Below are 15,677 nucleotides of genomic sequence, written 5' to 3'. Positions count from 1 at the left end.
TCGATGATCGCCCCCACATAACCTTAAACTTAAAGATGTGGGGAGTTGGCTTGGCTGGAAAAGGATTCATGGATAGTCCCGATATTCTTATGGGATATTTGAGTTAACGGCTGTTTAATCATTTATATACACACATAAATATATATAAATAGATATAGTACTATATACTATACCATCAACATATGGGAATATTGAATTGATATATTTTGTTCGCACAATCGACTTGAATTTGTGGTTTTCCTTTGTTTTTTTATTTTACACATAAATAATTTGAATTATTCTGTTTGCATAAATAATAGCATAGTAATAATGTAATATTTGTTGATATACATATATATATTTATATATATATATATAGTGTTTCTATTGCCTTGTCATGATGCAATTTTTGTTAGTTGGTTTTCTGTGTGTTCTTTCGGATCATACTCCGGGTACGGCACTGCACGCTTTGCTATATAATTTAACAAAGATTAAAACAAAAGCATTCAACCTGGTTATATTATGGTACATACGTATGCTTTTTGTTTGTTTGTTGTTTTTATTAATTTAAGATTATTATGTTGTCTAGTCCTTTGAATACACTTTTATCATTTCATGTTTTAAAATCACAAATAATTGTTTGAAACAAATCTTATATGCCCCTCTTCTCTCTGCTCTTCGCTTATCCATCTGTCCCGTTCCATTTCGCAAGTGCTTTTTTGTTGCTGTTGTTGTTGTTTACCGTTAGTTGGAATCTAACTCTACCTATCGCTGTCTCGCTCTCTCTCGTGCCACCAGCGACTCTTTTTGCCGCTTACCAGCACTGTTGCTCTCACTGCTTATCTATGTTATATATGTATATCTGTATCTTTTGTTGTTTCACTTCTCTTCGCGTTCATCTCTTCTTTGTGAGGTGCGTGCGTGTTCATTCATTTTCTTTTGCTGTTTTCCTGCCTGTGTTCCCAGGGAGGCGGAAAACGAAACGCACAAGAAAACACTTATATTTACAATTTACCAAGGTATGCCGGCATTTCAAACGAATCAATCGGATACGAGACTCCAATTTTGATTCGATTCAATCCATTTTGAAATTAAATTACCGCCGTTAGGAATATCGTATTTAGGAAAAAAAAAAAATAATAATAATAAACATTCTTTGAAAGCCTTAGCCTAGATTTTGAAGTCACTAATGCAAGCGCAATAAGTCAGTAAATTTATAAACCTTTTTTCCTCATGGACTTCGTGCCGTTGCCTGGGCTGGGGCCGGATCGGGGCGGAGACCGACATGCTCTGGGGTAGGACTGGCCGCACAAACATATTTAAAAATTGACCGGAGACGATTAATAAATAAATTTTATGACTTAGATATAATATTATTTAAAAAAATCCACGTCAATTTCTACTTTGGGTTCAGGAGGAGGAGAGTTAAGGGTGCCTGCTTTTAAGGGGCATACAATTTTTGGGACACTTGTGGCTTCGAGCTGGATTCTAGCTTTGCTTAAAATTTCTATTCTCGGGCAACGTTGCGGTGCGATCGATGGATGTCCTCTCAGCTTTCTGTCTCGTCGAATTTTCTTCCCAGCCCCGCTCGCCACCAGTCGCCTCCAGTCGCATACACTCTCAGAACCATCATCCGTCTACTCCTTTGTCCCCTTTTTTGTGTTTGTGTGTTCACATTAATTGTAAATTTTGATCGCCTTTTCGGAGAAATTCAGCGAACTGCGCTTGCGTGACTTGTTGATGTGATCGAGGCCAAGGAAGGGCAACTGTCCGCTATTCGAGGTGCGGAAATTCTCCAAATTGATGACATCGTTGTCGTTCACCTCGGTGGTCAGGCCCGTATTGATCACGGTGAACTTGTAGTTCTCCCACTCCTTGTCGGGGACATTCAGACGCTTCTGGATGCGCTGCTTGAGAGCCCCATAGGACTCCCCGTGACGCGCCTTGGTGAAGAAGGGTACGCCAAACGAGTTGTACAACTCCTTGCTGAAATGAGCAACCGGCAAGAGATATTCATTCTCGACCAGCTGCATCTCATCCGCGGGCACCTCCTCGATGCGATAAATTTTCTGTGCACTCTGTGTGGTGGTGATCGACGAGTCATTCGCCTTGAGCAGCGTATCCAGCGGTGTATCGTCCTTGCAGTGGGCCACAATCTTATGATTGCTAACCTTCATCAGACGCAGCTTCTTGCGGCTATTCTCCAGGAAGGTTATCTTCTTGGCCGCCTCCTCCAGCAGCCCCTTAACGTTGTCATTCTTGTTTGGATAGAGTACAAGCTCCTTCTCCTCCTTCAGATCGTTGGACACCCAAATGCACTTGAATTGCTTCTTGTTGTCCAGCTCATGGATGCTCAACGAAAGACGCTGATAATAGATGCGCTTCGGTGTGCTCTGCTTGGTGTACGAGACCAGATCCTTGACCGTTCCCTTGAGTACATGAAAGATGAATAATTAGAATTAGAGACTTAAAGGATTAAGGTCGGTGATCGGTACTACATACCTTGAATGTATAGGGCACTGCATTGCCCGCCGTCTCCTTGTAGCTGTTGATGCACATAAAGAACTGCAACTTCTGCGGATCTGTATTGAGGCGCTCGGCCACCGCATTGGTTAGCTGATCGTAATTATAACGATTCGACAATTCCAAGACAAAGTCCGGTTCATTGGGATTACACTTGTCGCTGAATATAATCTCAATGCGATAGACCAGATCCAGAAAGTAGTCCTCCACCGTTGGCAGATCCAGTTTCATGTCAATAATCTCACGCTCAAAGATGAGTATCTGCCCCTGTAGATTGTCTTGCGGCAGATAGAGCACACTCTCGATGGGATCATTCAGATTGGCGATCTTCTTGTCGCCATACTCATCAAAGACGGTCAGCTCGGTGTCCAGGTCGAAGCCCAGCTTGCGGTTAACCTCCGGACACAGATCGATGAGGCGTCGGCTCTGCGGCTGCTGTGTACATCCAATATAATTGAGACGCTTGTTCTTGGCATCGTAATACTTGAGGAAGAGCAGCACGTCTGACTTGGGATTGAAGGGCGCCAGCGGTTCGCTGGTGTTCGGGGAGGCAAGCTCGAGGAAGATCACCCATGGCTTCTGTGATGTGGGTATCTGTTCAATGGAGCGCGATGCCTCAGCCTCAAAGTCGAAATAGAGAAACTTTTGTGTCTGGGCGGTGCACATGTTCCAAATGCGCATGCGATTGCGCGAGACGCCAAAGCCCTTGACGAACATTTCGACCAGTTCGTCGACGGTCTGGGTCTGCTTGAGCTTAAACGGACGCTGATGGGTCTTCTCCAAGTCGAAGAGACGACGCTTCTGTTGACTCTCAAAGTACTCCTCGAGTATGACATGCACCGACACATACAGATTGGCTTCGCTGCGCTCCTTGCGACGCGCCATCTCGATGCGCTTCTCCAGATCGAGACGCTCCACCAGATCACTGGATATCTCACTCTCAGGTATATCGCCAAGGACACGATCCAGTTCCGACTGCCTGATGTACACCAGCATATAAGCATTGCTGCATTTGGCATGGAACGAGATCTCATCATCCATGCCGCCATAATTCAGCTCAATGGCCTCCTGTTTGCGGCAACTGGAGACCACATCGTCATCAAACTTGAACCAGCGCCCATCGGCCTTTGGATTGATAAAGACCACATAGTGTCCGCCATGATTGTCGCCCGAATGCACCAGCACGGCATGAAGGACATAGTCCGCTGATGTCTTCTCGCCCTCGGCCAGATATTGATCGAGATTGATTTGTTCGTAGAACTCGAAACGATCGTTGTACTTGATCGAGCTGTCCGTAATGGGATCGTATTGGAAACGCATCAAATGCAAGTGCAGAACGGGCGGGAATGACGTGAAGATGACGCCCTTGCTGGCCTCCTACAAAGCGAACGAGATACGAATGAGAAACGGATCAAAAATTGAATCATACAATATATGCAGACTGGCAGAGACTCACCTGTAAGCCATGGACGCCAGCATCGTATTTGTTGTCACCCTCGAGGGTTTCGGAGGCGACATAGTCCTGAAATGATTCGTAAATGTTCTTTTTGTCTTTGATATTTAGCTGGATATCGTAGAAGGTCTCATAGCGTGTGCTGTTATAGTCCACATTCTTGCATTTGATATACGATGACATTTTCCCCTCAAAGAGCCCCGGTATGGTCCCCTCGAGGCAGGTGCCCTTCATTTTCGACTCGAGCTTGTCGAGCAGAACGCGTAGGAACTCCTGGACATCGTGCTGCATGAAAGAGTCGAGTGTCTCCCAGCCAAAGGATTTGGTTAGCTTCTTGGTGCCCACCGGACGATCGCCGAACTGCAGCTCGTGGAATACACGCTGCAGGGAGAGGCCCACCGATTTGGTGCTATCGTCGGCCTCTGTGGGTATGCGATAGACGGCCAGGCGCAGCGAATTGGTAAAGTAGAGCGTCTGCAGCAGGGAGTTCATGTAGCAGGTGGCCCCCTGATTCTTGAGGCCCACATAGCCGGTGTGCTTCTTCGAATCCCAGAGAACGCCATGCGGGGCATCGGCTATGACATGCACCTCCAAGGTGATGCTGTTGTTGTGTATATAGCTCTTCTCCGAATCCTGCAGCTCCTGCCAAGTGATAAAGTTCGAATACCCATAGTCGTTCTCCTTCGAGTAGAACAAATGCTTGATGCGGGCCCGCGTGAAAGGCTGAGACTCGGCCTTGTGGCACTTGAGACGCAATTCGGCAATGGCATTGCACGACCAGGTGGGCGAATCATTCTCCCCGTTGCACTGCAGAAAGAAGCCCAATGCGCGGTCGTTCGGTATGACCATAATCTTCCATGGCAGCATCCGTACGTACACTGGCGGCGACAGACGCTGTGATTTCAATTGTCCCACATTATCCACCGTATAGGAGAATGTGGTCTCCGAACGGAACTGATCCTCCTTGTTCTCGTCGTCCAACGTCATTGTGTCCATTGTGGTAAACGATGAGGAGCTGCTGTCGGCCAGCAGCTGTTGTGGCGGCACGTTGCCGTTCTCGTTGGGCAGCTGGGTGACTCCACCGACTGCGTGCAATTGTGGGTGTATTAGATTTTTGAATTTGGGCAGCTGTGGGGGCGAATTCTGTTGTTGGTTTTGATTCTGGAGCTGCTGCTGCTGTTGTTGCTGTTGTTGTTGCTGCTGGTGAAGATCGCTAGTGATTATCTCGACCTCTTGGGTATCCTGGGTGTCCATTGCTTCGATGGTTTGTTCTGTTTCAATTTCCATCTTATTCGGGACTTGAATGGTGCTGGAAACAGGCGGTGTCGCCTCTCGGTTTCGACGGTATCACTATTTCTCCTCTTTTGTCCCCTTATGCTTTTCGAGTTTGCGCTGCTGCTTGGGTATGCCCCTTCGGGCTCGACTTTGTGTGTCGCTGGGGTCCTGTCCTTGGAGAGAGAGCCCTTGCGCCGTTGCAGTTGTTCGACCGAAAAGGTGTTCTGTTTCTGCAACAAATGGGTAAATGTCAAAATAACACAAACATCAAACCGCATACATACATACACACACACACACACACGCGCACACACACGAACACCCAGAAGCTTACGCCGACACCACATGGGCCCACACACAAACGCAAATACAAACATACACACATGCAAATGAATATGTTCAAATATGCAGACACCCACACACACATGCATAAATCATGTACAAGCTTTTGCGTGCATTCTTTTGCTACTTTGGCAATGACTCGGTTAAAAATTGCATTCTCTGCATTTATGCGGCGTTTTGTGATTATTTCGCAATTGCTTCTTTCTGCACAAAGGCAGGAGGAGGAGTTGGGGGAAGAAGCAGCATCAGTAGCACCAGCTGACCAATACATACAATTAATGCGTCGTCGCCGCTGTGTTGCTGCCTCCATCTCAACCCCCCAGCTTTACACATATTTTTTTTTTTTTTTCTCACAACACTTACCTCTTTTTGCTGCCTATCGAAATTTCAATCTGTTGTATTTAACAATTTTTTGTGCCTGGGGCTCGTGGTCCGCACGCTCGCTGCGTGTTTGTCGGATTGAAGGGGTTTTGGGCTAGGGGGGGTGATGGACAGCCGCAAGACCAACTGGCAGATTTGCGCATATAATTGTATATATATATATATATGTGTGTGTGCTTTCTTTTCAACCAACCTACACACTTCTTCAACTCACGGCGTACGCTGTTTTACATGTGTATGTGAGATATTTGATTGTGTGCGTTGCACGTCGCCTTTTGGTAGAAAAAAGTGTTTGCCGAAAACATAAAATTTAGTATTGCTTTGCAATGTATTACTTGAATTTATAATATCTAACCTCGGGACGTATTTCACTCGGCACTGTTATATTCTGCTTTTCACACAAATGTTTTTAACTAAATAAAAAACTAGTTCATCTGGCAATTGGTTTTTTGTTTCTGCCTTGTTTTGTCGTTCAGGCGCTGGGAAACTGATGTGAAAAAGAGGGTATGGACTATGAGCAAAGCGAGACAGAAAATACAACGCATGCAATATGAAAACAACCCGATTTGCCCAATATACCTTGGAGACAAAAAGCCGATTTAGCCTTCAAGGTATGTTGTCCTCACACGCGAGGTGAGGTTTCGTACGAAGCTTGCAATTTGCGTTGACTATTTGGGCCTGTTGCCCATACCCTTTTTTCAACTTGTACAACGAAGCCTGTATTTTTTCTCGCACCCATACGAACGTGATTAGGGACGCTTTTGAAGTAATCGAGTGCTATCGATACTGTACATATCACAAGAGAATGGCAACTATCGGCACTTCCGCGAGAATGGCTGGCTATCGCCGCAGTTTATTTACCAAATTTGTTTAGATGTTTTTTCTATTATCCTCTGTGCTGCTTTATTGTTAACCGGTGTGCAGATTATAGTTACGCCCTTTGTGGGACCATACTCCAATGTAATATGCGTGTCTGTCAGCTCGCCGTGGCCGTCGGCTGCCTGCATGTGCTCCTCAGCTGCTCGGCCAGCAATCATTGGGTGCTGAAGGAAGACGAAATTACCCAAAAGCTGGACTCGCCCTTTCACATGCGCGAGCCACAGAACCTAATTGCCTTCCTGGAGCAGATACGCTACAATGAGTACGTTGAGCGCTCCTACCTGGACCTGTTGCGAAAGCGGGAACAGATTGTCGAGCATTTGCGCTTCTCCATGCGTTTCGGGGAAGACCTGGCCGAACAGGCCAAGTGTGCGATGGACTACTACATGCTGGAAAAGCGAATGTCCTATCTGAAGATCACACCAGATCAATTGAAACGCATTAATCTTCCGGAGCAGAGTGACGTGAATCAACCGCACGGAAAGTCTAGTACTGGAACGAAACAACGTACCCTGGAGCCCATCTGCAGCAACTATCATAAGCTGAGTGTTGGCCCGGCCACCTACGACCACCTCGAAAGCTTCCAGCCAAAGATCATGGACTCGGCATATGTGGAGCGGGAGCATGACACCAATATCGGGACCGCTACCGTCGAACTGACGCGACGGTTTGCTGTTGACGGACTGCAGCATCATCCGGCGTCATGGAAATTCCACACGCTCAGCTCCTACTACTGGCGAATGCGGGGCAATGCTCGCGAGGCTCTACCCTGCGCCCGTCTAGCCACATTGCTGGCCCCGCCCATCTTCAAGGACATACCGCTGCTCAGTCTGGGCACAATACTCTTTCGGATGGGTCGCCTGATCGATGCCGATCTAATACTGACCGCTGCCGTCGAGCATGCCCCCAAGGTGGCGGAGAATCATGTGGTTCTCGCCTCAGCGCTGGCCATGAAGCATGACTTTAATCGTTCCCTGCAGCACTTCGATGAGGCCGAACGCCTCGATCCCAGCACCCTGCCTCGAACCCAGCAGGTGCGCAACTTCATCAGCTGTCTGGAGAACCTCACGAAGAAGACCTCAAAGATGTACAGCTACGTAAAGTACATGAAGAACGAGGTAAAGGAGTTCAAGAAGCTCAAGTTTCATATATCCCAGAACCATGAGCGACTCGTACAGCAGCAGCTGCCGCTGGGTGCACGGCGCTTTCTCGACTCGAAGTCTAGCAACGATGATCTGCATCGTCGGGGCCAATACTGCAGTACGCGCACCCCAAACGGCTCCGACGAGCCGGTGCTTTTCTGTGATTTCTACTCGGACATGCAGATGCGGCTGGAGAGCAAGGACGTGGACATCGATGTGCTCGAGCGGGATCTGAAGGCCAACACTGATGCGGTCATCCGGCAGGTGTCGACGGAAATACGCAAGCAATTCAATCTCGAACAGCTAAAGGCAGCCAAGGCCCAAATGCCCGCCAAGGCCACAAAATCCACGTAGAACCCAAAGACCAAGACTGGGTAGGAGGAGGAAAGGACACCACCACACGCATTCCCTAACAAACCAATATATATTTCGGGTCGGAACTTATTTTTAATCTGTTCAATAGTATTTACGACCGTGTGTGTGTCTGTCCCAGCATTGTCTTCCAAGGCTGGGACCATTTAATGTGTACATATATTGACGAAGATATTCAATAAGTCATCAGGTAATAGCTTAATCCGCATGTTAGGCTAGGCATGTAAGATGAGTCTGACTTTTTCACATCCCCAATACTCGTGTGACATCGCATCGCATCGAGCAATTAGCATTCGATCAACGCAGAGCCGTGACTAAGTATGCGCGTATTATGTTAAGATTAGCCTTAGATTATGCATTACACACATATAGATATATATATCTTTGTTTCGTTTCATAATTTTTGTAAACATAAGTGCAGCCAGTAAGTTATGCATTAAACAAAGAGGCGAAAGAATAATCACTGCGTCACGTCACCAGACAATCTCTTGGGTCTCGAGGGCCTTCAGAAGGGCGGCCAGGCTTGCGAACGAGTGTTTGTCGCCTTGTTTGTTTCCCTCCGTCGACTGCACCAGCAATCCGCTCCAGCCACTGTTGCGGGCCCCAGCATAGTCCATGTCGAACTTGTTGCCAATGTGCAGGGCCTGGTCTGGGGAAATTTTCAAGCGCTCCAGTGGCATCTTAAAGATGCGCGTATCGGGTTTCATAACGCCAGCCTCGTAGGAGGTCAGAATGAAGTCGAACTTTCCGGCAAAACCCATGGCCTGGAGTACTTGTGGTAGGGACGGATCGAAATTGGATATAATGCCCACAGATTTGCCAGAATCGCGGACCCGCTGGACCAAATCGGCTGCTCCGTCGACATGCCGCCAGCCGGCGCTGGTGCGAAAAACCCGTACGAGCTGTTGCCCAATCGTGGCCAGCTTGTCGGCCGGCAGGCTGGCATCCACGCACCTAAACGTACCCGATACCAGCTGCAGCCACCAGGATTGCCAGTCAAGATTCGGTGAAGAGCGACCAAAATTTGGATATTCTTTGCTCATGATTTTGAACTGTTGTCGAAAGCAGCGCTCCAGCTGCTTCCTGTCGAGGCCAGTCACTCCGCATTCGGCTGCCGTCTTCTGGTATTGCTTTGGGGGATCTTCAAGCTTCAGCAGCGTGTCCGTTACATCAAACGTAACCAGGCGAAATCGTCGCAGATTTTGCATAAATTGGCCTTTCAACGACATTTTTCTCCAGTATGACCAGGTTCTGAACTGTTCAAAATACTGAAATTATCGATATTCTCCCTCTATTTCTGCGGATCCGGATGACATTAAAACTACTGTGTCTGAATAACATCATTGAATTGAATTATAACACTTCTCATTTCTGGGATGGACAACAAGACAACTGTAAAGCTGCAGTCCTCTGACGGGATGATTTTTGAAGTGGACATCGATTGCATTACCAGGTGTTCAGGCACAATAAGGAGGATTCTTGAAAGCTGGATGGATGATGAGGATGCCGTTGTGCCGTTGGAGAATATAGATTCGGACATTTTGTGGATGGTGCGAGAGTGGGCCGAATTTCAATTTAATTGCACTGGCGATGAAGCACGCCGATGGGTACAAAATTTCGTCAGCGCGGACCACGCCAAACTCTATGGTTTGATAAAAGCCGCAAACTATCTGGATATCAAGAACCTGCACAATTTGACTTGCAAGATGGTGGCCGATATGATACGAGGCAAGAAACCCGAGGAAATGCGCAGAATTCTCCTCATTCCGGATGACGACTCCTCTTTTGAAGAGAGCAGGGACAAGCCTCATTTCCTTTGGCAATAAAGTATCTATTATAAAATCCAATCCCAAGAACTAAATTCGGGTGCATGTATGTATATGTATATGTATTTATCGGCCGTGGCCGAATGATACGAGGCAAGAAACCCGAGGAAATGCGCAGAATTCTCCTCATTCCGGATGACGACTCCTCTTTTGAAGAGAGCAGGGACAAGCCTCATTTCCCTTGGCAATAAAGTATCTATTATAAAATCCAATCCCAAGAACTAAATTCGGGTGCATGTATGTATGTATATGTATTTATCGGCCGTGGCCGAATGATAAGAGGCAAGAAACCCGAGGAAATGCGCAAAAATCTCCTCATTCCGGATGACGACTCCTCTTTTGAAGAGAGCAGGGACAAGCCTCATTTCCTTTGGCAATAAAGTATCTATGATAAAAACCAATCCCAAGAACTAAATTCGGGTGCATTTATGTATATGTATATGTATTTATCCGTATATTTTTATTGCACAGCTATCGATTGCCAATGTTGGTCACTAGGGATGCAAAACCATCAATGTTATTTCGAAAATCTTTAGCATACATTTTTTAAACAAACACTACAAATTAGTATACAATTAAATACCTAAATGATTTCACACTTCCAATATGGGAGCGAAGCTGTATTCTGCAAAGCATTTGAGATATTAATTCGGCCCTCAAACGATACATCGATCATCGAAAAATATATCGATCCATCGCATGATTTCAAAGCCATCGATGGTCTTGCAGCCCTAACAAAAACTGCAGATTCACGGCATTTACCATACGAATTTTGTAAAATCTTTTCTTGAAACGAGTATAAATATTTTGCCTGCAAAATGACTGTGACTGCCACTCCGATGCCCGATAATATGCGGGTTAAGGCACTGTCCGACTACAGAAAGAAACTACTGGAGCACAAGGAAATCGAAGGGCGTCTGAAAGAAAGTACTGTCCGACGTTTTCCCAATTCTGGCAAAGCAAGCATTTAACATTCATTTCATGTCCTTTTCTTGCAGAACGTGATGAGATCAAGGAACTTACAAAACTGTATGACAAGTCGGAGAATGATCTGAAGGCGCTGCAAAGTGTGGGACAAATCGTGGGTGAAGTCCTGAAGCAGCTAACTGAAGATAAATGTAATATTTACACATGCATACTTGAAGTGCAAGGATTTTTCGTCATAGTTTTCCTTCCCCCTTTTCAGTCATTGTGAAGGCTACCAACGGGCCCCGCTATGTGGTCGGGTGCCGGCGACAGCTGGACAAAGCGAAACTGAAGTCTGGCACTCGTGTGGCATTGGATATGACCACACTTACCATAATGCGTTATCTGCCCCGCGAAGTTGATCCCTTGGTGTACAATATGTCGCATGAGGATCCCGGAGATGTGACATATTCGGCCATCGGTGGTCTCACCGAGCAGATTCGAGAGCTGCGCGAGGTGATTGAGCTACCCCTACTCAATCCTGAGCTTTTCTTGCGTGTCGGTATCACTCCGCCCAAGGGTTGTCTGCTGTATGGACCGCCTGGTACGGGTAAAACACTCTTGGCCCGTGCCGTTGCCTCCCAGCTGGATGCCAACTTCCTCAAGGTCGTGTCCTCGGCCATTGTCGACAAGTATATTGGCGAAAGTGCTCGGCTCATCCGAGAGATGTTCAACTATGCCCGCGATCACCAGCCCTGCATCATATTCATGGACGAAATCGATGCCATTGGCGGCCGTCGCTTCTCTGAGGGCACATCGGCGGATCGCGAGATCCAGCGCACGCTGATGGAGCTTCTCAACCAAATGGATGGCTTCGACTCCCTGGGACAGGTGAAAATGATCATGGCCACAAATCGCCCCGACACTCTCGATCCGGCCCTGTTGCGTCCTGGTCGTTTGGATCGTAAAATCGAAATTCCTCTGCCCAATGAGCAGGCACGGTAAGTTATTTGCAACGATACCCCATAGCTATGCCATACCAACCTCTATTTTGCTGCTTGTGTGCCATATTTAGACTGGAGATTCTCAAGATTCATGCTCTGACAATCGCCAAGCACGGGGAGATCGACTATGAAGCCATTGTCAAGTTGTCGGATAACTTTAATGGCGCCGATTTGCGGAATGTGTGCACTGAGGCTGGTCTCTTTGCAATCAGGTGAGTCCCGGCGCACAAAAGCCAAAAGTCATTCTAATATCGAATATGATTTTTCTGCAGGGCTGAGCGCGAGTATGTCATCCAGGAGGACTTTATGAAGGCTGTGCGCAAGGTATCGGAAAACAAGAAGCTGGAAAGCAAGTTAGATTATAAGCCAGTCTAATGGCATCAAATGATCCTTTAATAAAGATTAAATTACACACATCTAAACACACATAAATATTTATATATATATATAATATGTTCATGTAACAGATTTGTCAAACATAGTCCGTTAATTGTGTCCGATAAACTAATTAAATGCTATGTAAAGATACGAAGTATGTAAATTATCCACATTTTTGCTGCTTCTGCTCCTCGATGCGACGCTTCTTGCGCTCCAAGTAATCGCTAACATTGTCGAATCGTTTCTTAAACCAAACAGACAAGTCCTCGGGCATGAATGCGGCCACATCTAGATTGTCTAAGACCATCTTCAGCCAACCCTCTGGCAGGCCAGAGGCCCTCTCGCCATTCCTGCTATCGTACACCCTCAGCGTTAATCGTTCATTCTCTGCTCCAGTCACATAGATCCGGTCATCGGTCAATGCAAAATTGCATATATTCCATGTGCCCGCTTCGGCACGCACCAGTTGGGTGGAGGTGATGCTCCAACTCTCTGTGGTTGTCTGCTCCAGCCGATACACGCCAATCGCGTCCACATAGTCATAGAAGAGCACGGCCACCTCATATGTCTTTTCGGGCTCCAGTTGACGCACCAGCATCCGCACAGCTGGTGCGGGAAGCTCGTGAAGCAGCAGCTCCTTGCCGCAAGTGTAGTTCCAGACACGCAGCGTCTTGTCGCCAGAGGCCGAGATGATGTGCTGTTCCGTGAGCATGGCCAGGCCAGACACGAACTCCTTGTGACCCAAACAATAGCTGTGTATGTCGAACGTTGCCGGATAGTTGGTGACCCGTATCTTGTCATCGCGGTCACATGTGATAATATACTGTTGGTCCTCCGACCACAAGACGTCATAGACAATGCTCAAATGTCCCAGAAGCAAACGTGGCGAGGCATCCACCTCAACACAGTCGTATTGATAGCAATCTCCCGTTTTGTCAGTGACCAGAACGGAGCTGCCATCGCTGCAGAACCTTAAGGCGCTTGATGCACGTGCGAGTGGGCGTATAGAGAGGAGCTGAGCGTTCTCAGGGCGACTTTTGTAGAGCAGCACTGCCTTCTGGCCAGCTGTGGTCAGAGCCAACAGTTGGCGATCTGGAGAGTAGGTCACATTTTGTATCGATACCTCGACCTTGACAGATCCTGTTGCTTCCTTCAAGGCTGCAGGCTGTTGCTTTGAGCTGCTGGCCGGGTGGCCAGGCGCGGGGACTGGCTCGACCGTTTTTAATCCACACGTGGTTAAATCCGGTGGCAATTCGATTTCCTTGAAGATTTGCAAGTCGCCCGGATTCAGGAAAAGCACCTTTCGGCCGTGGCCAATAACCAGCTCGGGTTCAGCGAAAAAAATTGTTGCCATGTTGCCGTTACCGCCTACGTTCCGTATCGTATCCTTTCTGCTTGGGCCACAAAAACGAGCGGGGGGACTGGTTATTTTTCTTTTTTTTTTGCTATCGATGTGCTTAACACAAAAAAAACAGAAATCAGGCGCCGAACCAAAAGCGTTTTATTCTAAAAATTTTGACATTTGTGCCTACGGCCAGCGGCGGCTCCGCGTTTTTTTCCTTTATGAAGGAAAACACTCTACACGGTACACGGTTGCTACGCATTTGCTACATAATAGAAGGAAAATTTGGGTGTGGACAAGACGCAACACGGCCCAAAAAATGCAACTGATGCAAGGTGAAATCTACCCCATTTGCCCAATATACCTTGAAGAGACTAGAAGCCGATTTTGCCTTCAAGGTATGTTATCGTAACACCCGAGGTGAGGGCTCGTACGAACCTCGCAATTTGCCCCCGCTACTTTTGCCTGCTGCCCATACCCTTCTTTATAGCCCATTCGAAATTACGACTCATTTTTTCGTCGCAGGAAAGAGCACTTATCAGCGGACTTGACGATAAGATAAACAGTCTGACTCTCAAAAATATACCGAAATATACGTCTCAGTTTCAAAATATACCAAAAATGTACTAACGAATTATTTTTACTAAAATTCCATCATATTCCTCAATTTTAATTTTCGGTTGAATATTACCAGGTAGCTACGACTCTCATCACAATTGTTGTACATGGTATCTACACACTAACTACAAATTTGCTGCACATTAACTTCATTTGCTTGTAATTATCAAGGGCGAAACGTTTGAACATTTTTGGTCGCTCTTTTCATATGGGCCCCATGGTGGCACCAGTGTGAAAAACGTCCGTTATACATGCCTGTTTTCCGACATTTTTGAAAAAATTGATCAGGAATCGATGTTTATTGCGGATTCTTTTTCGATGTGGCCTGACTTATCTCTAAATGGTCGTTCTACACCATATCTACATTGGTGCAGGGTATCTGAGCTAGAAAAGGTGACTAAAATCATCGTAAATATGCCGATGAAAAAACTATCGACTGGATAGTAAAATTGCGCCCTATATTTGAAAGTGAGTGAGTGACAAGGCTATGAATGCAAATAATTTAACAAATGATGGAGTAACGAAGTGTCTATACCATATGTTTTTTATCTGATATTTATAGGCAATGTGGTACAATGCCAGGTACTTTGTTTGCTATTCAAGTTGGAACATTTTTTTGTCATTTGGCTCGCTTTAAAACACCCATACCGTCCGTTACTGTTTTCTTTCGAACTCAAATTAATATATCCATGATTCTTCACCTGTGTAAATGATATGTATATAAGATAACTCATACTACTGGCATGTTGCTAGTAATTTAACAAGTAACACTTGTTGCTTGTCATCCGGCTACTGCTGTGCCAGTATGGATATTTGTCCGTTATTTGGTGTTATTCACATGTTCTGCAGTGCGTTTGCGTAGATGCAGTCAAAACGGAACTAAAAGCGCAATTGTATTGGTGCTTCGTAGCGGCAGCACAGCAATAGAACACTTTCCAATGCGTATGGTCGTTGTTTTGCATTCCCCGTTACAAAGAAAAAAAAGTTTTTGGTTTTTACACATCTTTAATGTTAAATTTAGTTTTGTGTCTCTTCGCTTCTATTACAATATAAATTATTATTTATATTTAATAATACATTATTAAAGTTCATTCCATTCCTAACACATTTCTTTATTATTATTTATACTGCATAATATCGAAGCACTCATTATTCAGTTTGTTTGTTTAATTCGTATTAACATTGTTTTAAAAACTCGCATTTGGTGAATTACAAAAAATTTGTCATCGTCCGACTGTAGTAGAAGATTAAATTCTG

General features: G+C 46.0%; 5 protein-coding genes across 7 annotated transcripts; 2 read left to right on the top strand and 3 right to left on the bottom strand.

Annotated features, from left to right (window-relative positions):
* Positions 1–517: 517 nt before the first annotated feature.
* On the bottom strand, positions 518–6,517 carry Usp7 (Ubiquitin-specific protease 7). 3 transcript variants are annotated; one of them, XM_015186081.2, is made up of 5 exons: positions 6,309–6,517; positions 5,936–6,225; positions 3,959–5,460; positions 2,482–3,879; positions 518–2,408 (listed from the first exon to the last, which is right to left on the bottom strand). In XM_015186081.2, exons 3-5 carry the CDS (start codon positions 5,240–5,242, stop codon positions 1,656–1,658), a joined length of 3,435 nt encoding a protein of 1,144 aa, XP_015041567.1. In that variant the 5' UTR covers positions 5,243–5,460; positions 5,936–6,225; positions 6,309–6,517; the 3' UTR covers positions 518–1,655. The 3 variants fall into 3 exon arrangements, with proteins under 3 accessions (XP_015041567.1, XP_033239438.1, XP_015041568.1); XM_033383547.1 differs by having other exon boundaries at positions 6,147–6,225; XM_015186082.2 differs by lacking the exon at positions 5,936–6,225.
* A 233-nt stretch (positions 6,518–6,750) lies between these two features.
* On the top strand, positions 6,751–8,806 carry LOC4815266 (uncharacterized). Its single transcript, XM_001354650.4, has one exon. It carries the CDS (start codon positions 6,919–6,921, stop codon positions 8,326–8,328), a length of 1,410 nt encoding a protein of 469 aa, XP_001354686.1. The 5' UTR covers positions 6,751–6,918; the 3' UTR covers positions 8,329–8,806.
* LOC4815125 (rhythmically expressed gene 2 protein) lies at positions 8,452–9,596 on the bottom strand. The gene has a single exon (XM_001354651.4). It carries the CDS (start codon positions 9,573–9,575, stop codon positions 8,820–8,822), a length of 756 nt encoding a protein of 251 aa, XP_001354687.2. The 5' UTR covers positions 9,576–9,596; the 3' UTR covers positions 8,452–8,819.
* Positions 9,597–10,866: 1,270 nt separating this feature from the next.
* On the top strand, positions 10,867–12,610 carry Rpt4 (Regulatory particle triple-A ATPase 4). The gene is made up of 5 exons (XM_001354652.3): positions 10,867–11,099; positions 11,171–11,290; positions 11,359–12,079; positions 12,154–12,294; positions 12,355–12,610. Exons 1-5 carry the CDS (start codon positions 10,991–10,993, stop codon positions 12,455–12,457), a joined length of 1,194 nt encoding a protein of 397 aa, XP_001354688.1. The 5' UTR covers positions 10,867–10,990; the 3' UTR covers positions 12,458–12,610.
* Positions 12,437–14,116, bottom strand: wuho (tRNA (guanine-N(7)-)-methyltransferase non-catalytic subunit wuho). Its single transcript, XM_002133984.3, has one exon. The coding sequence runs from the start codon at positions 13,812–13,814 to the stop codon at positions 12,624–12,626; it is 1,191 nt and encodes a 396-aa protein (XP_002134020.2). The 5' UTR covers positions 13,815–14,116; the 3' UTR covers positions 12,437–12,623.
* Between the last annotated feature and the right edge of the window lie 1,561 nt (positions 14,117–15,677).

The sequence above is a fragment of the Drosophila pseudoobscura genome, chromosome X (assembly GCF_009870125.1).
Source record: "Drosophila pseudoobscura strain MV-25-SWS-2005 chromosome X, UCI_Dpse_MV25, whole genome shotgun sequence".
NCBI classification, from domain to species: Eukaryota; Metazoa; Arthropoda; class Insecta; order Diptera; family Drosophilidae; genus Drosophila; species Drosophila pseudoobscura.
The sequence above is the reverse complement of the archived record's forward strand: the minus strand, read 5'-3'. Positions and strand labels throughout refer to the sequence as shown.

Excerpts from the sequence above, each read along its gene's own strand:
- LOC4815266 (XM_001354650.4), top strand. The coding sequence starts at position 6,919 with ATGCGTGTCTGTCAGCTCGCCGTGGCCGTCGGCTGCCTGCATGTGCTC.
- LOC4815125 (XM_001354651.4), bottom strand. The coding sequence starts at position 9,575 with ATGTCGTTGAAAGGCCAATTTATGCAAAATCTGCGACGATTTCGCCTG.
- wuho (XM_002133984.3), bottom strand. The coding sequence starts at position 13,814 with ATGGCAACAATTTTTTTCGCTGAACCCGAGCTGGTTATTGGCCACGGC.
- Usp7 (XM_015186081.2), bottom strand. The coding sequence starts at position 5,242 with ATGGAAATTGAAACAGAACAAACCATCGAAGCAATGGACACCCAGGAT. Across the intron at positions 3,880-3,958 it reads CTGGCGTCCATGGCTTACAG|GAGGCCAGCAAGGGCGTCAT; the intron begins GTGAGTCTCTGC and ends TTCGCTTTGTAG. Across the intron at positions 2,409-2,481 it reads CAGTGCCCTATACATTCAAG|GGAACGGTCAAGGATCTGGT; the intron begins GTATGTAGTACC and ends CATGTACTCAAG.
- Rpt4 (XM_001354652.3), top strand. The coding sequence starts at position 10,991 with ATGACTGTGACTGCCACTCCGATGCCCGATAATATGCGGGTTAAGGCA. Across the intron at positions 11,291-11,358 it reads GCAGCTAACTGAAGATAAAT|TCATTGTGAAGGCTACCAAC; the intron begins GTAATATTTACA and ends CCCCCTTTTCAG. Across the intron at positions 12,080-12,153 it reads CTGCCCAATGAGCAGGCACG|ACTGGAGATTCTCAAGATTC; the intron begins GTAAGTTATTTG and ends TGCCATATTTAG.